We start from the raw sequence: 25,960 nt of genomic DNA on the forward strand, positions 1-25,960 counted from the left end.
TACAAATTAAAAATATTCACACATTCCATGCGTCTCCTGCAATTGGCTCAGAGGGTTGGGAGAACCCCCAGAACAATACATTAAGGGGGATCATTCCATCTGGCAAGCTGAAATTATTGCACACATGGAATGTCTGTAATAGCATAGCATTGGATTCCACCATAGGAAAACATTTGCAGTACACAATATATTTTCCTTCCATTCAATTCAAGATGTTTCAAACAAAATGCTACATAGGACAGATCTGAATGCTAGTTTTCTTGGATGTGCAAGTTAAATATACTTAACTCTTGCTAGTAAAAGAGACATGAAAACGTTATAGTTAACCAGAAACTTTATTATGGGACATTTTAAGGCATTTTCCAGCAGAGGAAAGAAACACGCAAAAATGCAGCCATTTAACCAGTTCAGAACAAAGCTTAGCATTGAAAGCACTGTCATATTTAAAGCCAGCTATATTACATCTCAAACAGTATTCAAATTTCCTAGGTTCCACAGTCTTCTTACATCTATGTCAAACAGGTCCTGCACAGAGCAAGCAGAGGGCTTTGGTGCTTTTCCCTATCTTCTAGCAATCTGATATACTTACAAACAATGGAGACTTTTTGGACAAATCCAGGTTAGCAAAGATTAGTCCAACAGAAGGCGCCACCAGTTGCTGTACTGAGCTGCAGCATACAACGTGGAACTACAATAAAAGCAGCTTCTTGGATTTCCAGTTAACAATTTATTATCATCCGAATCCCTTAGCTGTACTTCATTTATTGTAAGATCTGGCTCAACTGATTGTAAAGTAACTTTAATAAGAACTATGCCTTTTAAGACTTAAGTCATTATTTTGCACTATTCATCTGTAGTGTATACAGACATGAAATACTATCAAATAGCAGTGGAAAATCCAGATAACTTCTCAGTCTACTACTACTTTGCAAAGCAGTTTTACTGAACAGTTAGAATTACGGCCACTAAAAAAATGTTTTGCATTCGTTCTAACATTTCACATGTGTGCCAACAGCACTGGGGTTTTTTATATATTAAAAATATATACAGAAACATGCAATTTATGTAAAAAATTTGTGTTATCAAGCTAGTGGGTAAGAGAAAACTAGGGTGAAAGTGTTTTTGTTAGCCTCGTGAAACTACTTTTTAAAAAGAGCACTTGACCGCTGATCACATATACAGAGAAAACTGTGTGTAACATTTAACACACAAATTAAGGCACAAATTAAATGCCATTTGATATATTTACATTAATTGAAGAGAAAGACAAATGTTCTTGTTTACATGCATTAATCCAGAGCAGTTTTTGCAAAGTATAAATTTAAAACAGATTATGTTGTACATAATACATTCCTGTTGCACTTACTCAAAAGACATTTAAAATTAATTGAAATATAAACACACAATCCATTAATCCAGCTAATTCCTCATTTAGGTAAAACCAGGTCATCACTGTGCTGCAAGGGGCGGGGCCATCTCCATGCTTGGTGGCTGCATTGGCCAGCCTTCATTCTGATTTTGCAAGAGGCGGTAGAGTTGCTTCAGCTGAGCAACTATGTTGTCCTTGATATCAGGGGTAGAAATCTCAAGCCGTACACTGCCACTGTCAAAGGAGCGGGTGAAGTCACCAGAGAACATCTCATAGATTATGCGAGCTACAACTGGAATTACCTGTTTGGAAAGAAATTATGCAGCGTCAATCCAGATGGGATTTTCAATTGCATCCGAAAAGAATAAGCTAAAAGCTCAAGTAGAAGGTGTACCAGCAACACACACAAAAAATTTCACTCTTGCATTCATTTTCATTTTGAGTCATTATTAGTCATGATAGAAGAAAGATAGGATAAGTATGTAAGATAAATAAAAGAACATATGTTCTCACAATGCGAGCAGAGTAGATGCACTGGTAACTATTCTGAAATGCCTACCAATTCAGGACGTTAGCTCCAATCATCTGTAAAAATCCAGTCCTCAGATAAAACATTTGGCCCACGTGGTCTGCACTGCCTTTCAAGTAGAATTGGTTGCAGACAGGTAGGATGCTAAGCCAAGATGCAGCCAAGATGAAAGAGCAGTAGTATGAACTACTGCACAAACTCAACAAACTTATTCAATTATTCTTATGGTAGCTGGGGACCCAGTTGACCTGTTAGCTAAGAACATGCCTATCACTGATGGAATCACTGTCCCTTCGTGGGCAGGTTCTAGCCTGGGGGTGCTCCTGGACCTGTCGTTACTCCTAGATTCTCAGGTGGCAGCTATTGTCATTGGCCATCTACAGTGGTACCTCGGGTTACAAACACCTCAGGTTACAAATGCTTTGGGTTACATACTCTGCTAACCCAGAAGTAGTACCTCAGGTTAAGAACTTTGCCCCAGGATGAGAATGGAAATCGCGCGGTGGCGGCGGGAGACCCCATTAGCTATAGTGGTGGCTCGGTTAAGAGCGGACCTCCGGAACAAATTAAGTTCGTAATCAGAGATGCCACTGTATTGAAATGGATCGGTTGGCACAAACACATTATGCCTATTCCATAACACCTACACTGAAACCAGTTTGTTTCAAGGCAGAATTCAGAGGTGCCAGTTTTTGGTGGTTTTGTCCTGTCCTAAGCAACTCAAGGAGTTCCTTCTCCCAAACGCATACAGATACCCCAGAGGGCCATATTCATGAGTTCCGACCTCAAGATCTTTCTTTGAGGAAGGCAAAGTTGTTATCTATCAGACCGAGGCTATTTACACAGATGTTCCAAGTTGCCAGGTGGCTCTCCCAGGGACATTACATTCTCTTCCCTGATATTTTTTTATTCTCTTGGGTGTTCAGGCATTAGTGGAAAGACTATGCTTTTAGGTAGTTTTAAACCGCTATTACTTCAGTTATATTTCCCCCTGTTTCGTATGAATGGTTTTTATTTGTATTTTAAAGTGCTGTAAAAACTTTTCATTGGAAAGGTGGTCTATAAATATTGCAAATAAGCATGTCTGTGTTGTGGATGAATACGCAAGTGCTGAAACTGGTATCAGTACAGTGTTCAACACTATAAGAACCCCAGCTTTCAAATATCGAGGCTGCTCCAAGTCTTAAATGTTTGCAGACAATGGACTTCCAGTGGCCAGGACTCTAGCGTCACACATTGTTCTTTGCATTGTCCACGCCTGATAAAAGCAGAATGCATGTTAATGTGTACATTTACATAGGCTGAGGAATTAAAGTTTCTGGGTTATAAAAGGGCACATAGTTATATATTGTGAAAACTAGGAGTCAACTAAATGTTCTCATAGTAAGTTCTGACAATCAACACTCCTTAGCAATTCATTGTTCTCTTACCTGAACAACAATCAGTTTCCTGTCTTTGGATTTTCCATCTGGCCATTCTTCTCCAAAACAAAAGTAGATCTCAAATGGGGGTTGTTTAGCAATCTGTCCTTTCTGATGAGCAATCAGTTCTAAGCAGGAGGGAAAGCAAAGCTTGTGATGTACAACACTATTTCCCACATATTGGATGCAACACTATTTCCCACATATTGCCTCTTCTAGTTCAAAACCCAATTCTCCTACTCTCTTTTCTATCTTCTCTCCCATAATCCTTTTGTCTAGAGATGCCATAATGATATTAGCTATCAATGCTATTTTCCCTTTGACCCTGTATACTATAACAAATATAAGGGATGCCACTTCACTGACCATAGGCAAGAACTTCAACCACACCTATGCCTTCTGGTGATTGAGTTGGGGCAAAAAATAAAGGAAGAAGGGAGAATTGCTTCTCTTCAATCAGCTATGTTAGAGCACAACAAACATCGAACCAATGCCCATTCACTAATGCCTGCATGCAAACACTATAAGGTGCACATTGTGAGCCCAGCAAGTTCTGCACAAATTGTTATCTGCACCATACCAGTAACACCAGACACAGCCCCAGGTGACTTAACTGGTTGGGACCCAATCCCAATGGGCTGCAGTACCATAATCGGGTATACAAAATGTTTCAGGGATTAAAAAGAACATATTGGCTACTCTGTGATGGTGAACCAAGAGCATTATAATTACTCACCACTCAAGAATGTTTCCAAGCAGAACACCTTGACTTTTTTTTGTCTTTCAATCAAGTTTGGTGTGGTGCCAGAAGGTGCGCATGGTCCAGACCAATACACTTTGCACTGGCAAAGCCTGATAGCATAAATAGCATGGCCACTGACTTCCAGGATCAGCCCCCTGTCCATGACATCAAGCAGACGGCTTGTGAAGAGCTTTTGCTTTTCATTGGTGATCTGTTCCGGTCCTGGAAACTTTACTTGCTCCAAATTGATAGGACCAAAGAGTTCTTCTTGATCTGGCATTGGACCCAGTTCTCCATAGAAAAGTCTGCAGCCCTGGGGATTGCTCACAGTCATTGTTGGCCCAAACTCTTTGCCTCGATACTCAAACTTGATTTCAAGGTCTGTCACTTGATTAGAAGGATATATTGTTAGAATATCAGACACTGCAACAGAACCCAAAATTCCAACAACCTGCATTGTCTATCATAGCACTTTTTTTAAAAAAAAAGTTTTTATTTATACTTTTCAAATGTATACATTTCATTAATTTTACAATCATTTTAACATTTCAAAGTTTGACTTCCTTCCCCCTCTTTCTGCGGTCCCTTAAATTTATTTTTTAATGTCTTCTGCATATCCAAATTCATTTAATTTGCTCATTTAATTATCTACTTTAAATATAAACTCTTATGAAACTGCAGGTTATTACAATAATCCTGCCAGTGTTTCTATCTGTTTGCAATTTATCTGTAAATATTCAATAAACCATTTCCATTCTTCTATAAAAAGTTTGTTATCTTGATTTCTTATTCTTCCGGTTATTATGGCTCTTTTTTAGGGCTGAATGAAATTGGCACAGAATAGGGGCAGAATTATTAGCCTTCCTTACAAGTGCCAAGGAAACCAAGAGCCAACTCCCAAAGTCAGGGTGCTCACAAGATAACACCAAATAACGGCAGCAGTACTTCATTTTCATTCACAGATAGGCTTGCTTTTCACACGAATGCAGCACTGATCAGTAGACACAAACTTATCAGTTGGTATGGCTGATCACGACCACCTCAAGCTTCTTCTTACACAAGCTTCTAGTGTAAGAAGTTACTTCTGACACACACTATTCCAAATTCAACAGCAGTTTCCAGCTGGGTTTCTTTTGTTCATCTGCTGATGTCAATGAGTACATTACATTTTCAGACACAGGAGGCTCTCTGGGCTACACCAATCTAAACAGAAGTAACTGCAGGGGGGAAACGGTACACGTTCAGCATGTTTTTGCAATATGTAGTATACTCCCTATGTGGACTTTACATGCACACAACAATCTAGATGTATCTAGCGACATAGTCAACAAAAAGACTTACTTGGAAGAGAATTAATCCAGACTTCAGGAGAGCTGAACATATCATGGGGCATAACCGGAGGTGGCATAGGCATCTCAATGTCTTCAGGTTCATTCTTTGGCCACGCAGCTTCAGGGCTGCAGGTCTCCACACTGGTGGGTGCCATTGGGGAATCTAAGCATAAGTAGTACATTTTATGTAAGCTAGACTGGTGACTGGGGGTGGCCACCGGGACCACACAACACCGGTCCTGAGAGATCTGCATTGGCTCCCAGTACGTTTCCGAGCACAATTCAAAGTGTTGGTGCTGACCTTTAAAGTCCTAAACAGCCTTGGTCCTGTATACCTGAAGGACCATCTCCACCCCCATCGTTCAGCCCGGACACTGAGATCCAGCGCCAAGGGCCTTCTGGCGGTTCCCTCATTGTGAGAAGTGAGGTTACAGGGAACCAGACAGAGGGCCTTCTCAGTAGTGGCGCCCGCCCTGTGGAACACCCTCCCATCAGATGTGAAGGAAATAAGCAGCTATCTTCTATTTAAAAGACATCTGAAGGCAGCCCTGTTTAGGGTAGTTTTTAATATTTAATGCTGTATTGTTTTTAACACTCGATTGGGAGCTGCCCAGAGTGGCTGGGGAAACTCGGCCAGATGGGTGGGGTATAAATAATAAATTATTATTATTATTATTATTATTATTATTATTATTATTATTATATCCTGAGGGACTGCCGACATTTTTAAAATTACAGTTCAAGATGTCACTCAGACACTTCTCATACTAGAATGGCAAGCATAGCTCAACTACTTTATGTGGCTAAGAATTCAACCTTCTACCAATGGTAATTTATCTTCCTTTTCATTCAGTCTGACAAAAAAGAACTTGAAAGCTTGGATACTCTGGCTTGTGTCCAGAGGTTTCCATCAGCTGAATGGAGAGGGAGGCAACTTTTGTTCATTCCGACTCCCTCTGCAGCACCTCCTCCCACACTGCTCTAAAAGGTCCCACAACCCTCTGAAGCAGTTTGGAGCTGGTGGTCAAAGGAGTTGCAGGAGAAAGGAAGAATCAACAGAAATGGTGTTCTTTGTTCTGCTGCTGGAAGCCTCCACTGGATCAAAGTGCCTTCAATCAGCAAACGAACCCCAGTGGTTAATAATAATAATAATAATAATAATAATAATAATAAATTTTATTTATATCCCGCCCTCCCCAGCCGAAGCCGGGCTCAGGGCGGCTAACAACAATAAAACAATACAAAAGTACAACACAAACAACACTCTAAAATCATTCATTATAAAATTAATTAAATTCAAGCCACTGGCCACCATTGGGCCAGAGCTCCGCGAAGATTGCCGAGGGAGGGAGTCAGGCTGTGCCCTGGCCAAAGGCCTGGCGGAACAGCTCTGTCTTGCAGGCCCTGCGGAAAGATGTCAAGTCCCGCAGGGCCCTAGTCTCTTGTGACAGAGTGTTCCACCAGGTCGGAGCCACAGCCGAAAAAGCCCTGGCTCTAGTTGAGGCCAGCCTAACTTCTCTGTGGCCTGGGACCTTCAAGATGTTTTTATTTGAAGACCGTAAGTTTCTCTGTGGGGCATACCAGGAGAGGCGGTCCCGTAGGTACGAGGGTCCTAGGCCGTATAGGGCTTTAACGTTTCCCCCCCAGTAAGTAATATCTTGGTAAGAAGCAAGAATGCAGCTTGCATTATCTAGCTCCAAGCACAGTAATGGCATGATAAAAAGGTAAAGGTAAAGGTACCCCTGCCCGTACGGGCCAGTCTTGACAGACTCTAGGGTTGTGCGCCCATCTCACTCAAGAGGCCGGGGGCCAGCGCTGTCCAGAGACACTTCCGGGTCACGTGGCCAGCGTGACATCGCTGCTCTGGCGAGCCAGAGCCACACACGGAAACGCCGTTTACCTTCCCGCTAGTAAGCGATCCCTATTTATCTACTTGCACCCAGGAGTGCTTTCGAACTGCTAGGTTGGCAGGCGCTGGGACCGAACAACGGGAGCGCACCCCGCCGCAGGGATTCGAACCGCCGACCTTTCGATCGGCAAGCCCTAGGCACCGAGGCTTTTATCCACAGTGCCACCCGCATCCCTAATGACATGATATCACATAATATCAACTTATGCCAAGCATAAGTTGTTGAGTATATTTTGCACAGAAAGATGGGGTGAATTATTGTGTGATATCATGTCATTCACATAATAATTCACCCCATCTTTCTGTGCAAAATATACTCAACAACTTATGCTGTAAAAAGTATAGTATCTTGGAAATAATTGGCAAGGTTAATCAGCAGCAACTTTGTTTACTGAACACAGTGGTCAATGCCCTCAGATTTCTCCAGTGTAATTCTAGCATCACAGCCAACATGTCCCAACTTGACCTAAAATATCTTTCAAAGAGTACACAGAAAAAGAAAGATCAGTCTCTAGGCCCTTTGCAAACTTACTGAAGGAAAACTCCCCCATGCAATAATAAGTGAACTCGCCTATCACTTATAACTGAACAGTTTACTAGATAGTAAAATATGTACCCCATTATGAGATTAAAGAATTAATATTGGTAGAGATGCGCCAGACAGACAATTAGATTGCAAGAGAAAATAAACATTTAAAAAAGGTTCATTGAATGAAAAGTGTATACTATAAAATGCACCATAATAAACACCATTTGTGGATTAGTAATATTATTTCAAAACACATCACCATCAAAATATAACTTTAAACAAGGTCTGGTTCATGGGAAATTTATGCAAATGTGTCTGCTGAGACAATATTACTGTTAAAACCTGTTAAACCAGAACCACACTCCAAGGAACAGACTTACAAAGCTGCATCATCATTATAGGCTACACACTGGGCAAAAAGGTGTGTCTGCTCTTGCTACACTGTGGGAATTAACCCTCTTATTAGAATGCTAGCTAAGTGACTGTCACAGTGACTTGTGAGGTCTTGACATAGTGCCTAACAGACTGAGGTTGAATCCTGACAAGATAGAAGTACTGTTTTTTGGGCACAGGGGGTGGGCTGGTGTGGAGGATTCCCTGGTCCTGAATGGGGAAAGTGTGCCCCTGAAGGACCAGGTGCGCAGCCTGGGAGTCATTTTGGACTCACAGCTGTCCATGGAGGCGCAGGTCAATTCTGTGTCCAGGGCAGCTGTCTACCAGCTCCATTTGGTATGCAGGCTGAGACTCTACCTGCCCGCAGACTGGTGGTGCATGCTCTAGTTATCTCCTGCTTGGACTACTGCAATGAGCTCTATGTGGGGCTACCTTTGAAGGTGACTTGGAAACTACAACTAATCCAGAATGCGGCAGCCAGACTGAGCGTAGCCGACGAGACCATACAACACCGATCCTGAAAGACCTATATTGGCTCCCAGTACGTTTCCGAGAACAATTCAAAGTGTTGGTGTTGACCTTTAAAGCCCTAAACGGCCTCGACCCAGTATACCTGAAGGAGCAACTCCACCCCCATCGTTCAGCCCGGGCACTGAGGTCCAGTGCTGAGGGCCTTCTGGGGGTTCCCTCCCTGCGAGAAGTGAGGTTACAGGGAACCAGGCAGAGGGCCTTCTCGGTGGTGGCACCCGCCCTATGGAATGCCCTCTCATCAGATGTCAAGGAAATAAACAACACTATCTGACTTTTAGAAGACATCTGAAGGCAGCCCTGTTTAAGGAAGTTTTTAATGTTTGATTCTATTTTTAATATTTTGTTGGGAGCCGTTGCAACAACCTGTTGCCCCACTTGGAACAGCATCATTGGAACCAAAGGGGAAGGCACAAATATCTCTGCACACCCTGCCCCAGTCGGCTTCACAACTCTCAAGGGCCCAGTTCAACCCATGACAGCAGCACAGATTTCAAGGGAATGGCCTTTTCCTTCACACCTAGCTAGCTTTAGGACAGCTAGACCACACTAAACATGTGTATGAACACATCGGCACAGAACAATAGGAATATTTCAGTTCAGACTAATCTTGTACTTCTCATATAGTGCAGACTTTGCCTTTCTCCTTTTGCCTTTTTCTGTAGCGTACTGGTCAAGCAACTGGTAGCTGAGCTGCAATCCAGAGATTTTTAAAAGACTGTTTTCTGAAAGCATGGTTGCTTCATATTGTAATAATGAAGAGAAAAATGCCATTTAAAAAATAGGGTTTGATGTGCACTCTATGCCAGGGTCTATCTACTAACCATTGATATTAAGAAATGGAAAGGTATCCTGAATAGCTACATGAGATTGAGGCTGGTTTAATTCATCCTCATCTTCATCATCAAGCTCATTATCCTTCTCATCCCATGGAGCGGAACCAGTAGAACCTGTAGGAAAAGTGCAGTTGGAGAATTAGCAAGTAATATGGAATTTTATCAACTAAAGAGAATAAAGAAGTGGAATGGACATTTGTGTGACCCACAGAAGTTACACAGAAAAATTCTACTAGTAGCACTGTGTACAAACATCTCTTTCCTGGGGATTTTTATTCCAAGTACTGTTTGGTTTGCTTCATAGATCCAGAAACAGCACCAGAGTCAATAGTCTTTTCATGCTTCTCAGCTTATGCATGGAAGACATGCTAGCATGAAGCAACTCTCTCCCAGCCCTTGTACTATCCAACCAGAATCCCACAACTGGCCTCATCCAACCTCTCAGCTGGTTTGAACAAAGGTGCACAGAGGGCCAGAAGAACATTTACCTGATCCCAGAACCTGCTAGCCTTCTGCATCCAACAGCTAAGTCCAAAAAATGTTTCTACCAGGTACACATACATGTGCCCAGTGATGTCCATTTCTTTCAATGGTAAACATGCAGGAGAAATTCCCAGTGAATTTCATTTAATGAAACACTCATTTCTGGAAGAATTGAATTTTAAAGACTGCCATCTTATTAGAATGCCTGCTTGGGGACAATGTGCAAAAGAGGGAACAAGGGAAAGGAAGACCATGAAGAACTGAAAGCCCTTAAGCCCAGACACCATGCCTTTCCCCCTCTTGCTTCTGGCGTTTAGTAGCATGCACCTGATTTTCAAAGCTTTCCCCTGAAATCTTTTCTCATTTAGACTCGATTAAAAACAAAACAGAAAGGTGAACAATTAATAACATCCCTGTGTTGAATTTGTGGGTGAGCAGAAAGCAACCTTGATTAGGCAGAACTGTCACCTACAGTTCACTTTGTGTTAGTTACATTGCACAAATGAGAAGGTGAAATGCTTACTCAATTAAAAACGAGTTACCCAGCAGGAGTCACTAACAACATAACATCATGGCATATAGAAGACTTCCTGTTACCAGACTTCCTTAAAAACCAACAGAGTCACTGTGCATCTCACCTGGATTAATTATTGCTCCCTGGGATTGTGGAATGTCACACACTTCATAAATTTTAATAGGATTCATTGGCACCTCTTTGGTGCCATCGTACATCAGGTTGAATTCCCGGCTTTTATTGAGAGCACACCGGAGCTGGGCTTTCCATTTCGCAGGGTCAGGATCATCAACTCCTTCCTGATACTTTCCTGTTTCCACAGCCCAGGCCTGGGAGCAAAGTACATCATGCTCAGTTAAGTACTGTCATCATGCCAGCTAATGTTGAATCATGCTACCAAACAAACTTGCATTTATCACATAACTCTAGGCAGTAAATACTTAGTGCAGCAGCTAGTCAGCCAGATATGACTGCCACTGTTTTCCTTTCCCCAACATAAGCAGACAAAAGCAGCACAAATCATTTTAGGATTATCCAAACCAATTTTTTATGCATGGTATGACAGACCATTCCAATAGAGACCACCCAATTGTGTCTAAAGGAACCCAATCTAATGGCAAACCAGGCTTTCATTTATTTACTTATTTGTATGTGGGATTAAGGTCCCAGATTTATCCTGGTAACATTATTTATTAATTTTCTATGCCACCCTTCATCTGAGGATCACAGGGCAGTTTACAATCTAAAAACAAAAAAAATACATAACAGAGTAACAAACAACCCTCTCATATAAAAGGTCATAGATTGTTTACTTAGCCTGAGAGAAGAGGAGTGCTTTTGTCTGGTGCCTAAAAATATGTAAGGAAGGTGCCAGGCAAGCCGCCACAGGAAGAGCATTTCACAGGTCACCACAAAAGCATGGCTTTGCTCAATAATCTTCTAACAAAATCTCTTAACACAGAAAATTTGTAAAATTCTCCTTAAAACAGTAGCCATTGCTAATGCCTAGGAGTTTGCTTCCAGAACATATAAATTGATCTAAAATAATTTCTGCATCAAATTCAGTTCAGTCTGAGAACCAACATATAAACAGTTCATCAGAACAAGGTCAAAAAGCAGCAGCAATAAACTAGAAGAGCCTTGTGCAGTGCAAGTCTATGCAGGTTTACGGGACTCAGCTGGCATGCTACAGGACTCTTAACTTGAGAAGAGATGAAGACTTAAGAAGTAGATAACTAGAACCCTGATTCTCAGAAGGGAAGCCACTAAAGAGCTACCTTCAAAGAGAAACAGTCAACAACCAGATAAAGGACAGGAAAATCAACTCTGCAGGAGCACAGGGTACACAGAGTGATGATAAGGCAAAAAGCATCTGATTGGGAGGGAGGAAGCTGTATCCCACAAGTCGTCGTCTTCTTTGGCGATCACTCATAGCCGAGTAAGATTGTCTTCCAGAAACATTGTTTTAACAATGAGTCCATAAGTGACTGTGGAGGCCAATTCTGGACCCACACGTCCTTCCACAGTGGGGACATTGGTTCCCGGGCGGGAGTTGATCATGGTGTGGATTTGCGAAGCGTGCCTTCCTCTTAGCACATTTCTCCCTTGCGTTCCGAGTTCAAGTGTCTTCAAAGTCCATGACCCCTTTGGTAAAAGCTGTTCTCCAACTGGAGCACTCGCAGGCCAGTGTTTCCCAGTTGTCGGTGTTTATACTACATTTTTTTAGATTTGCCTTGAGACAGTCTTTAAACCCTTTTCTGTTGACCACCAGCATTACGCCAAAATTATCAATCTCTCTAAAAAAGGTGACAGAACTGATTGCGGAAACTATTGAGGGATCTCTCTATCCCACAAGTACTTGAAAGATGAATGATTTAAATAGAACAGCCCCTTTCACACTGCTTTGCCACAGTATTTCCCAGTACAAGTCGTATTATGATCTGAGCACACATTCATGGTGCTGCATATCTCTCTTCACCAGTGGCGTAGCGTGGGGGGTGCCAGGGGTGCCGGCCGCACCGGGCGCAACATCTGGGGGGGCGCGAGTCCAGAGGGAAGGGACAAGTTCCTTCCTCCGCCGGGCTCCCCGCCGCCGCCGCCATCCCCTCGGCCCAGCCACAGGCGGCGGCTGCTTCTGCCGACTGGGAGGGAGGAGAGCTCCGAGGGGCCTCGACGTGCCCTGCCCACCCCAAAACCCTCCGAGAGGAAGCCGGCGGGCGGGCGAGGGTCTCCCGGAGGAAGGGGGCGCCGCTGGCTCTGGCTCTCAGCGCAAGTCTCAGCCGCGGGGGGGGGCGAGGACGGAGCGCGGCTGGAAGCCCCCGGACCCGGCCGGGAGGATGAGAGGCGCTCGCCAAGCCCGGATCTGGAGCGCCTGGGAGCGCGGGCTCCACCTACAGCCCAAGGAGAGGAGGGGGCGGGGAGGCGCCCGAGGGGAGGGGGCTTCGGCTGCCTCGGCCCGCGGGGGCTCCACAAATAATAAATTTAATAAATTCCTACTGAGCCTTTTGGGGGGGTCCTTGGCTCCTTCGCTCGCCCCCAGCCCCAGTGGCGTAGCGTGGGGGGGTGCAGGGGGGCCGGCCGCACCGGCCGCAACATCTGGGGGGGGGTGCTCGCACTCGAGTGCTAAAATCCACGGGTTAGGGGGCGCAAATTACTTGCCTTGCCCCGGGTGCTGACAACCCACGCTACGCCACTGACGCGCGTCAGTGGGAAAGCGCGGGGCTTCGGCTGGCAACGGGCTCGGCTCGCCGCCCTTCGGGGATCCGGCGGCGGGAGGGGGTCGCGGGGGAGCAGCCAGCCGCCTCTCCCGCACACCCACCCGGTGCCCCAGAGCGGTGGCATAGGGGCCCGAGCGGGGTTAGACGCTGCTGCTGCTCCGCGGACCCTCGAGGCCCCTCCCCGGCAGGGCCAACCAACACCTGATGCTTCGGTGAAAGGCGCGCTTTTCCCGGCATGCCTCGGGCGAGCCGCTTGGGCACTGCGGGAAAGTGTCCGCAATCGCGAGCAGCCTGTGGTGTGGATGGACGTGCTGCCACCTGGAAGATCAGAAGAGTTCCAACGCATATAGGCAAGGCAGTATTATCAAGGGCCCAGAGTTTGGGTCTGAAGAATCAGGAACTTCCCAGCTCAGAGAGCTCAAGCTCTGGAGCAGTCTAAAGGCCACACACTTGAAAAGATCCAGCCAGGGCATCTTCACCACACAGACAGGGATCTGTCTAAAAAGTTGTGTGCTCCGAGTGGAAAGCAGAAGGGAAGAAGCCCAAACCAAGGAACTAGTGCCATCATCCAGTGGCGTAGCGTGGGGGGTGCAGGGGGGGCCGGCCGCACCGGGCGCAACATCTGGGGGTTAGGGTTAGGGGGCGCAAATCCACAGGTTAGGGGGCGCAAATCCATGGGTTAGGGGGCAGAAATTACTTGCCTTGCCCCGGGTGCTGACAACCCACGCTACACCACTGCTCTTCACAGCTCTAGGATCATATTTGCTTTAAAAGCACAGCTGACCAATTTGATCCCATAGTAACTAAAACACCATTCAATAACAGAATACAGTGGCATGCCATGATGTCCAAGTTTAAAGCAATTGCTATCACATGAACAAAACAAATGAACACTAGGAAATGCATTAGCCTTCTAAACGGAAGAAGTGAAGGCAAACACATATTCATTTGGAGCAGTGATCCTCCTGGAGTATGAAGCAGAAGGTGCTGGCAAACAATGGTCTTAGCTGCTGCAAGTCACCTGTAATACTTTTTATTACATTTGCATCCCACCCTTCCTCTAAGGAGCTCAGGATGGCAAATAAGGGTGGGGTTTTTTTCTATGTTATCCCTGTAATAACTCTGTGAGACAGTATAATGATTGACCAAGGTTAGTGCATGGCTGAACATGAATCTGGATTTCACCAGTCCATGACTACTAGTTCATCTACACTGGCTCTCCAAAGTGGAATGGAATTATTTCATTACCTTAAAAATTGTGTTCTCCTCTTCATGTTGAGGGCTGTGCCGAGTTGCATGCTTCCAAGGAATCTGAAATCGCTTTGCAACCCTGTTAAGCCATATGAGACCAGGATACATACCACTGTCTACCTGAGCTACCAGCCAGGGTTTCAATCGAACTCTCCGTGGATGTAACGCCATTATCTGGAGTGGGGGGGAGAGCAAATGCAAATAGCATTTCATTTTCTAGATAACAAAGCAATAGAAACCAATTGTGGCTGCTTTAAACACCATGCCAACTCCCTGAGTTTTGTTGAAGGTGTGGGAGGGGAGAATCCAGTCAACTTAAACTTATCAAGAGAAGCTTGGAAATACTAGCTGAACTCAGGTGAGCATAGCCCCCAAAATTATAAATAAGAATTCTAATTTAAAATCTCAGCCTTTATCCATTTTTAATACACTGAGGACACCAATTCTAAGATGGGATAGAACAGCTGAACAAATGGGACTAAGTTATATGGTACAGTTTTAATTTTAGTTTTTAAATAACAAGACCACAACTAGATACTGCAACATATCTGTGGCCTCTAGCCCCTCCAAAATTGTGTCTGCTTCTTTCTTCCTACCAGTAACATCTAGGACACTTTACTTTTGTCACTACATCACACTGTGGGGCATGTCTCTGAAACCATTTGAAAGCAGCAGCCACACAAAGGAACACAGGAAAATGGTTTATACTACCCATGCTGATAAATTAATGCTAAGCCATGATAGAACAATACACTGGGCTCCCCCAGTCAGCTCGTTAAATAGTATGAATCAGGAATCCTGGCTTAAAACAAACTCTGGTTAAACCCATCAGCTTCATAGGTCATGGTCTGAAGTTGGTTTGCTTTGAAATGGCAGTTCCTCTGTACATTACACGTGGCTTGGTTCACACATCACGATAACTATGGTTTACCAGTACTGCACAAAGATGTAGGATTCCAGAGAGTAACTTAAATTCACCTTGTTCCTTTGTGGTCTTTTTTACTCTTGCACCCCACTGAGTTAAGTAAAGATTTGGCGAAGCGTTTCATCCAAACCAGGCTCATCCAAACAAGGTACAGGTCATATGGCTAGCTAGAAGAGAGCCCAGGTTCAGACAGCACAGTCAGCCAAACCTTGGCTATGTTTAGGGTTGGAAAGACCAGGAAGGAACAAAGCAGCTGCAAGCTTCTTGCCAGAAGCCGGCACATTTGTGCAGTCCCAGTAAGTTTTGTTTTGCTTACTGTGGCTTGTAAACCAGGCTAATCAGTAAGAGCATTGGTCTATCTTGTCAACACTGGAGTTCTCTAGGGTTCTAGATAGAGGAGCCTTTACTAGACCTACCTAGGGATGCTGTGGGGTTCAAATTGGGATCTTCCGCATGTGAAGTATGTGGCCTACCACTGAGCCCTTCTATCTAGGACACATGTAATCCCAGCCTTATTCTGCTCCAAGAAGAAATCTGAATAATAATAATAATAATAATAATAATAATAATAATAATAGGTCTAATACAGGGATGAGGAACCTGAGGTCCTCCAGATGTTGCTAGACTATATTACTTCCATCATCTGCAACCAAGGACTGATGGGAATCGCAGTTCAACAACATATGGAGGAACACTGCCTCCCCACCCCTGGCCTAATAAATATGTACACACCCTAGAAATATGCCATAGATTGTGTCTCTGTTTTTATGCTCCTGTTTTAATGTTTTGTTTTTGTACACTGTTTATAGAGATTTTTAAATATTAAGTGGTTTAGAAATGCTTTTAAATAAAACAAATTAGCCAGAAAGGGCACCACAGCACAGGGAGCTGCAATAACATGCTTACTTGCCCTGGGTTAGCTTTCTGCTATGAAATAAACAATCAACATAAATATAACCAGTGTGATGTCACAATAATGTTAAGAGATCTGCACCAATGGATACAGCCGATTATTTCAAGTGGCTGCAAACTTCCTCACTCTTTTCAGTTTCCTTCATTTCCCTGGGTCTAATCTCTTCTCTCCTGCAGCACCCCCTGTTTCAACCTTCATTTTCTAAGACGCCCTCTGGCCCTCTTGCTTTTTCTGCTCCTCCCATATCCAGAGAATCATCACACCACCACCACATCTCCTCATGCATTAAAATACTTATTTTTTTGGAGCACATGGTTGAAACATTTTCATTAAATATTATACTTCTGGAAGTGCCCCTCATAGATAAAACACATTTTTAAAATCTGAACCAACACATTTTTTTCTCTGTTTGTACTTACAGCTTCCTTTTTCTTCAGAATTAGTCATCATAATATTAAATACTCATCAATGCAGTCAACTAAAGCATCCATTATCAGAGCATGGTGCTACACAGCAAGGGAGGAACATATGATCCACAGCAAGTCAACAGCTCCATCACTGAAGAAGTGGAGCCACACAAACAGAACTACCAAGCAGCAATGCCTTATAAAAAGGTAAAGGTAAAGGACCCCCGACAGTTAAGTCCAGTCGTGAATGACTCTGAGGTTGCAGCACTCATCTCACTTTACTGGCCAAGGGAGCCAACGTTTGTCCGCAGACAGTTTTTCTGGGTCATGTGGCCAGCATGACTAAGCTGCTTCTGGCGAAACCAGACCAGCACACAGAAACGCTGTTTACCTTCCCACCGGAGTGGTACCTATTTATGTACTTGCACTTTGATGTGCTTTTGAATTGCTGGGTTGGCAGGAGCTGGGACCAAGCAACGAGAGCTCACCCCGTCGCGGGGATTCAAACCACCGACCTTCCTAGGCTCAGTGGTTTAGACCACAGCACCACCAGCTTCCCCAGCGATGCCTTATACTCAAGTGCAAAAGTAGGGCCTTACACTCAAAGTATGATTGGGCATTTAGACTTCATGTGCCAACGCAGAAGATTGAAGTTCCAATGCAAAGACACCATCCACCACTGCAAAATCTTAAGGAATCAGTGGACAGACACCCAGTCACCCAGTAATGAATCCCTGCAACTGCTCAGGTGTACTGCCAGAGCTGCAGTGGTACGTCAACAGGTGACATCATAGCCCAAACACACATAAAAGCAATAAGGAAACAAACACACAACACACACAGAGAGCAAAGCTCATTCCCCACTAAAAAACAACCCTATAAGAACAGAAAACTAACACAACAGCAAATATGACAGACAAGAGGAAAAACAAAGGGATCATTGGTGAAGAGGGATGGTTAAAAAGGACAAAAGACAGAAGAGAAAGAAGGTCAGCTTCCTCATTAGGCTGTTGGCCATAGTGCAAAGACAAAGCATCCAACACATGATAAATAGTACCACTATTACAGCATAGTCATTATTTGTGACTATGATCACTAGAGAATCTTTGAACAGCAGCAGCTGGGATAGTCAAATCAGCAGCAGAAATATCTAAGGCCTTGCCACCACTTCTGCTCATCCAGTGTCTAGAAAAAACGGGTCCAAACAGTTTTCCCCTTGCCCCGCTCCTTTCCCAGGGTAAACCCACTCTCTAGCTTTAAGCCAGAACAAACTGCAATCCACGGAAAACCCAATTGCTGTTTGCTCCAACTGACCACTAAAGAGCAGTTTTCCCCAGGGAAAGCAGCAGTATAAGAGGAACCTGGCGAAGAGAAGAAAGGCTGAGCCATGCAGAGGCCAGAAGGGGGGGAAGGGGGCAACACTGGAGTGTTTACAAATCCCATTTAATGCCTTGAGGACATGACATTGAATTGATGTGAATGGTGTTCCTGGTTCCTGAAGGGACTTGGGGCACAGGTGGTCTTTTCATCATGACTGGATGAAGGAACTGATGGGATGCCCATCAAATCTGCAGATGATGCCAAATTGGGAGGTGTAGCTAACGACACAGAAGACAGAATCAGGATTCAAGATGACCTTAATGGATTGCAGAGCTGGACCAAAACTAACAGAATGAATTTCAATAGAGACATACCGGTATGTAAGGTTCTACACTTAGACTGGAAGAACCAGCTGCATGAAAATAAGATGGGGGACATCTGACTTACTTGCAGTACATGTGAAAATGATCTAGGAGTTTTAGTAGACCACAAGCTTAACATGAGTCAACAGTGCGATTGAGCAGCAAAAAAAGCTAATGCTCCTCTAGGCTGCATCAACAGAAGTATGGTGTCCAAATCAATGGAAGTAATAGTCCCATTGTACTCTGCCTTAGTCAGACCCCCACCTGGAATACTGTGTCCAATTCTGGGCACCACAATTTAAGAAGGATATGCAGAGGAGGGTGACCAAGATGATAAACTGTCTGGAAACCAAGCCTTGTGAGGAATGGTTGAGGGAGTTGGGTATGTTTAGCCTCGATAAGAGGAGACTGAGAGGAGATAAAACAGCTATCTTCAAATATCTAAAGGGCAGTCACATGGAAGATGGAGAAAGCTTATCTTCCCCGGCTTCGTAGGGTAGGTACTGAAGCAATGGCTTCAGGTTACAAGAAATTATTCTGACTAAACATCAGGAAGAACTTTCTGATGGTAAGAGCTGTTTAACAATGGAATGGACTCCCTCGGAAGGTGGTGGACTCTACTTCATTGGAGGTTTCTAAGCAGAGATTGCATGGCCATCTATCATGGATGCTTTGGTTGAGATTTCTACATTGCAGGGGGTTGGGCTAGATGACCTTTGGGATCCCTTCCAACTCTACAATTCTATGATTCTTTGAAGCCATAAGACATGGGGAGCAGATATTTTCAATTACTCTCCCCACCACTATTTTTAAAAAGAACCTTGTGTTTATTGTTTATTATTTTTCACTTATTGTCAGATGCTTTGGAGACCTGCTTTCTGCAAAAAGATGGGATGTGTATAAATTTAAATAAGCAGGTTGCTATTGTTATTCTGTTAGCCACAGTAGCGAAAATGACAATCAATACAAAAAAAAAGGAAGCATTCAAGAAACTGACTGCAAACCTTTACAGCAGGCGTGTGCAGCAGCAAACACAGTTTCTCCAACTACGTGCAGTATAAGTGAAATGAAGTGTACAGGTTAACTACAGAGCAAGACTCAAAACACTATATTTGTAGGCAGTGCTCGCCAAACACCTTGCTAGAAGCCAGCCAGAGGGGTTGCCACACAACTCCTCATTTTTCCTGCAACAGGCTAACAGATACATTGCTTTCATACAAGCTTTCGTGAGCCACTTCATCAGAAGCATGTGTTAATGTCAGCATCAGTTATACCGAGGGCAGGAAGGAATGTGAAGCCAAACAATGTAAAAGATTACCATGCAGAGCACAAATGAAAAGGTGATCCGGCCAGACTAAGAGATGAAATCATAGTGGGCGTGACTTACTCTCAACCGGTGATGAATTGGCAAAGGAAGATTAGTCACATGTATAAGCACCTAAAGAGGGACAACAATTTTCTGTAGGGAGCTAGCCACTCCCAGTCTCTTATGTGAACCCAAGTCTGATAGTTTCAGTTTTGTAAATGAATTCCTACAGCTGTGTGCTGGAATCTCCTTTTAAAGGTTTTTGCTAGTGCGGCACAATGACGAAGACATAATGTATATGCATAACTGTGCCTGATGATAAAAGGCTTCCTCTGTCCCTCCTGTTGAAATGCAGCTTCCTTCCTGCTCAAATACCATTTTTTAAAGAAAAAAGGTATTTCTGTAATAGTTATTGGTTATTTTAGCCCAGACAAAATTTGACCATATGCAAATTTGTCCCAGCCTTTTTAAAAAGGTGCTTTCCATTATTACAGTGAAACCAAATATATACTGAACGATATTTCTCTGACAACGACAACTGATCACAAACCCTATCATAAAAGAAAAGAAAACTTCCTCATGGGAGCTAAGGAAGTACTGTAGAGCAGTATCCAAAGTACAGTGGTACCTCGGGTTACAGACACTTCAGGTTACAGACGCCGCTAACCCAGAAATAGTACCTCAGGTTAAGAACTTTGCTTCAGGATGAGAACAGAAATCACATGATGGTGGCACGGCGGCAGCAGGAGGCCCCATTAGCTAAAGTGGTCCTTTAGGTTAAGAACAGTTTCAGGTTAGGAACGGACCTCCAGAACGAATTAAGTTCTTAACCCAAGGTACCACTGTACTGCAGTCACTTAACATTAGGCAGGGCTCTGGCACAACCAAATTAGGGAAACCGAAAGTACAAATCCCACCTCTTGCTTCACAGACTTGTATGTCGGCAAACTAGGCAGACAGTTATCTAAGAATGTTCTTCAGATACTACTGCAGGCTATTTGTATGCCCCATGCTGGTAGCTTGAAGGCATGCTGCTCAAAATGCTTTTATGCAATTCTTATCCTTAAGCTCCTAAATGAGTTGAATAAACCTTCCCAACACTTTTCTGACCCTGTGAAGTCATTGCTGCACATTCAGTATATCTTACTTCACCAATCTCAAATGCAGTTTTGTTTTCCTTAAGTTGTCTCAAGTACACCCCCTCAAACATTCCACAAAGAAAAATACAGACATGCTTCCAATATTCTTGTTCTCGCCTACGGTGTGTCAAATAGCAGCCTGTGCAGCACATAAACACATTTGCATTCATGTGCACATACTTATATGCATGTGCACTAGAAGCAAGATGCACCCCCCAGTCATATTTGTCTCCTTGGGAGCTAAACTTCAAAGAACAACTGCTGGAAAACAGACCAACACTATTTCAGTGTTCCATCCTCAAAGGGTAAAAACCAGCAAATATCCAAATAGGTCTGCTTCATTTCCCTCCTCCCCACTCCCAACTGAGATACAGTGCCTTTAACAGGCAGGCAGAAATTCATTAGGTGCAGAATTTCCAAGCACAAAAATGCAATGTTAGGGATATTTCACCATATGGAGACATCACGTAAGAAGATCACAACCCTATCCTCAAAATTGTTCACAGGGACCAACATCCTACCCATTAGCCCTTATCTGCAGCATATTTATGCCTATGAACTAGGTTGGAAAGAAGTGGCATACTTATTGTTATTAATTTATCATTATTAAGTTTTAGAAGCAACTTAAGAACATTCTATTTCATATATATATTTGATAGCTGAAAGACATGAAAAGGTAAAGGACCCCTGACAGTTAAGTCCAGTCGTGAACGACTCTGGGGTTGCGGCGCTCATCTCGCTTTGCTGGCTGAGGGAGCTGGCGTTTGTCCGCAGACAGCTTCTGGGTCATGTGACCATCATGACTAAGCCACTTCTGGTGGAACCAGAGCAGCACATGGAAATGCCATTTATTTATCTACGTGCACTTTGACGTGCTTTCAAACTACTAGGTTGGCAGGAGCTGGAACCGAGCAACGGGAGCTCACCCCGTCGCGGGGATTCGAACTGCCGACCTTCTGATTGGCAAGCGCCACCCACGTCCCAGAACAACTGGGTAGGTTTGTTTAAATAAGAATGTCTTACCACTTCGATGTCCAGCTCCTTACCCAGCTCATTTGGGAGGAAGGATGGGATAGAAGTTAATAAATAAATGCTTCTCTAAACATCCAGAGTGGGGAACCTTTTACAGAATGAGGGCTACATTTCTAGGCCACAAGATAGTGATGGGCAGAGTTCAAGGAAACACTTCAGAGAGGCAAAAAACACTCAAGGGGGGCAGGGTATGAAGAAAGGCTAGGGAAGGGAGTGTGGCTGAGAAGGATGTACAGTCTGGGGAGAGGACCACATGCCAGACAGAGAGGCCTGGAGGACCCTCACCCCTTACTTTGCATGGTCGTACCTCCAATACTAATTTTTAACATAATAAACTATCAAACTTTAAAGCTCTGCTTTCAGTTTTATTATTCCATACTGAATATCACCAAGTGTCATCCACAGAGATAAAGCTCCCCACTTTATTGTAACTAGGCTATCTGGCTTTTTAGACCAAATACCACAAAGTTAAGCCCTTATATTAAATATTATTAAACCCTGTCCTTTGATGAGGCACAAGAAAAGGGGTCATTCTAGAAATAAACATAAGGTAACATAAGTGTTTACAACTCCTCTCTGGTGCAGCTGCACAAGGTCTGCTATAAATGAAGACTTTAATCTCAGATCTGAAACTTGAGGACAATCTGCATAACAATGCCAAACTAAGTTAATCAACCTGCATCAAACACTTCAGTTACCATGACAAAAGGTCTGTCTTAACTCAATTAACCCACAAGAAAAATGGACTGAGGATAGCCTATTATCCTCAGACTAAGTTGTAAGCATGGTAGATCCTTCCTGGATCCATTTAACTGGACCCAGTTACTTTGTTCTCAGGAGTAGGCAGGAAGTTCAGTTCCCAGCCAACTCTGCTCCAGTTGTGTGTCCCAGTATACAAGGACAGTAGCTCCATAGCAAAGCCCATGCTATGCATACAGAGGTTCCCATTCGGAGCCCTGGCAGCTCCAGGTAGGGCTGGGAAAGTCTCCTGTCTGAAATCCAGGCCAGAGGAGGGGGGCTCTGTAGACAATATTGAGCTGACAAAAATCTAGGCACAGGGCAACTTCCAATGTTCCCCAAATCACCTGGAAACTTTAGGCTCAGGCACATTCCAGCAATGTGCTACATGCACTAAAGAGCAGCTCCTACCAAGTTCAGTATTATCTAGTGCAGCGCCCTTGCCTTCCCCATCTACTTCACAGTAAACACGCTAGAGTCGTGTAGCACAACAGTCCTGTAGATCGTCCACTGATTTAAATCCCAAGAGGTTATTTACTTGCCCCAAGTAAAGCAACTTCTGCTTGTGTGGACGGCCCCAGAGCAGGAACTTTTCTTCCAACCCAAGGCTATAGTCAAAGGAGCCCTTCTTTCCCTCAGGCTTTCGCAGTGTCCTCTTACTACCAAGCCATTATTTGCAAGGAAGCCTCCATTAGATTCGAGCCCAGAGCAACGAGGGCGAAGTTTGGAGGGAAATGAGGACTCTGGGAAACAGAAACTGTGAACAAAACAAACACCAGCCTTTTTAAAAAAATGCTTTGGAAGAGTGAGTGGGGGAGGGCAAGAGGTACAGTAATAATACTCCACAGAGGGCCAGACAAGGAGGAAACACATGGGCGAGAAGGGAGCGCGGAGAGCAGGGGGATAAGCAAAGCGCACGAGGGTGGGAAGCTGGAGCCGCCAAAGGCCTGGGCAGGTTTCTGGAGCCCAGGAGGGGACGGAGCCTACCTGCAAGAGACGGGTCGGGAGGGGGAAGTTTCCTTCTCGGCGTTTTCGCCCCCTCCCGCGACACTCACCGCTCGGTCGCTCCTCACCTGGGCTACGGCTCTGCTCCGCGGCGCGCTCACCTGAGCCAGGTGCTGCCGGGCGCAGGCGCTGCCGGCTCCGCCCCTGCAGGAAGGAGGAGGAGGAGGGCGCGAAAGGGGCGCGGGCGAGGAGCAAGGGAGTAGGAGGCGAAAGGGGCGAGGAGAGGCGGGACAAAGAAACGGGCCGCTTTGCGGAGAGGCACGTCGTGGTTGAGCTAGCCTAGGACTGTAAAACAAGTGGTCCTTGCGCATGGACAGAGTGCTCTTCTCTGTGGCCGCGGCATAAGCACAAGCTGACCCTCTTCATTCTCTCTCCCCTCTCCCACAACAGAGGTAAAAGGATGTAGTTGTATTTGAAGCTTAAAAAAAATCCTCTCGTTTTCATGGGAAAGTGTTGGTGTCGGTGTAACTGGTTTAACCAGTACGCCCCCACTCCCCTTCTCCAATATCGGGTGTCTCTTTTGCTTCTCTCCCTTGCGGGTTTAAAACTTGATTTGAGTTGCAGAACTCTGGCTGCCGCTGCTACTCGTACTTAAATTACTCAAAACTTCTCAGTTTCCTTGAAAGTTAAGCGCGGCAGCATAAGAGCGGTTCCTATAAAATTGCTGATGAACAATTCTCCGATGAAACACACCCATCAGCCACGCTGGAGGGGAATTCTGCTGCTGAAATTGTGAGGGTCAAATTGTGGGTGCCACTACCAAGAAGGTCCTCTGCCTGGTTCCCTGTAACCTCACTTCTGCAGTGAGGGAACTGCCAGAAGGCCCTCGGAGCTGAACCCTTCCCCTCCTTTCAGCCACTTCCCCACACAAAACTGGCACATATCCTAGTTCTCTTTCAGGGAGACTCATTCAGGTGCTGATGTGGAGTAGGGCCTCCTTTGTGGAGTTCCGTTTCCAGACTGGTATGTCAGGTGCTGATCCTGTTATCATTTCAATAACAAGTGAATATGTACCTGGGGAGGGTGTGTGTGTGTGTTGTGTCCTTAGTTTTATGTTGTACTCCACCCTGGTATCAGTACGCGATGAACAGCAGACTATAATTTTTTAAAAAAATAAATAGCTCCCCCCCCCCACAAACATACAAGGAGGATAATAAGAATATATTAGTTTTTCCCTGCACAAGACTTGAGCGCATACATATATGTGTGCACATATTTTCTCTCCGCTCCATACAACTGATGAAGTAGTCCCTTGCCTGCAATAGCTCCCACAATAATGTGATTGCAATGCAATGCATGCTTGCCTGAACATAAGTCTCCTGGAATATAGTGAGACTTCGTTTTGTGGTCATGCATAAGAATGTGCTGTAAATGGGTTAATGTTTGTGGTGCCCCAAAAGCCTTTGTTGTTTGTGACAATGAAGTCAACCAAATACAACAAAATACCAAAGTTGCTTCGGGTTTCCTTGGGCAATATAAAGAGGTAAACAAATTTTTAAAAACAAATAAAATTCTCTCTGAGGATACATTGCTGTATACACATTATCAACTTCAATATCATTCTTTTTCTAAATTTGGGTTGAAGCTGCTTTGGAGGGAAATACATCAAAATGCAGTATTTCATAAGAAATGACAAGATAGATACAGGTTCAAAATGGATTGTGGGTAAACTTGCTTCCCAGACCAGCAGTGGGGACATACTGGAGGCAGTGTCTGTTTACACAGCCTATAAGTGTCAATGGCAGGCAATATGAAAAAAGAGAGGGAAGAAGTGTTCACACTCATAATTGTGATATGTTAGCAGCTACCGGTAACTCTTAGCCTCCTTTAAACACCATCCGTTTTAGTTGGGCGAATGCCAGATAGCCTTGATCCACAAAGCAGTAAACTAAATTATTTCTTTTGGTTTCAGCACCATCAGTAGATCAGAGAGCCACATGATACACTACATGGTTTATTGTTACTGCATGATACCCAATGTTAGTCATTCGCAGAGCAGACTCACTGTAATCAGTGGAGTTGCGTAACTTGAGTCAATTGATTTCAGTGGGTGGGCTATGACTATGGCTTAGTTGGCTATCTCTCGCTGTTTGAAATTGATGCAAGCCATTCTGAAGGTGTTCAGACTGAAGAATATGGTAAGAAGAGTTTGTAATAAATTAAATACTTGCTTTATATTTTTACTATACACCCTCTCATTACTTTTCCAAGCAGCAACCTTTTCGTTTCTGCCATTTTTACTGTCACCTTTTCGGAGAAAC

The 25,960-nt window shown here is 44.2% G+C and overlaps 1 protein-coding gene across 2 annotated transcripts; it reads right to left on the reverse strand.

Moving 5' to 3' along the window:
* Window positions 1-316: 316 nt before the first annotated feature.
* Window positions 317-24,068, reverse strand: IRF6 (interferon regulatory factor 6). Of its 2 annotated transcripts, none has more exons than XM_053393471.1 (8): window positions 23,768-24,068; window positions 14,550-14,726; window positions 10,709-10,913; window positions 9,576-9,701; window positions 5,403-5,555; window positions 4,056-4,448; window positions 3,329-3,447; window positions 317-1,671 (listed from the first exon to the last, which is right to left on the reverse strand). In XM_053393471.1, exons 1-8 carry the CDS (start codon window positions 24,008-24,010, stop codon window positions 1,450-1,452), a joined length of 1,638 nt encoding a protein of 545 aa, XP_053249446.1. In that variant the 5' UTR covers window positions 24,011-24,068; the 3' UTR covers window positions 317-1,449. The 2 variants fall into 2 exon arrangements, with proteins under 2 accessions (XP_053249446.1, XP_053249447.1); XM_053393472.1 differs by having other exon boundaries at window positions 23,682-23,850.
* Between the last annotated feature and the right edge of the window lie 1,892 nt (window positions 24,069-25,960).

Source organism: Podarcis raffonei, chromosome 6, assembly GCF_027172205.1.
Source record: "Podarcis raffonei isolate rPodRaf1 chromosome 6, rPodRaf1.pri, whole genome shotgun sequence".
Taxonomy (NCBI): domain Eukaryota; kingdom Metazoa; phylum Chordata; class Lepidosauria; order Squamata; family Lacertidae; genus Podarcis; species Podarcis raffonei.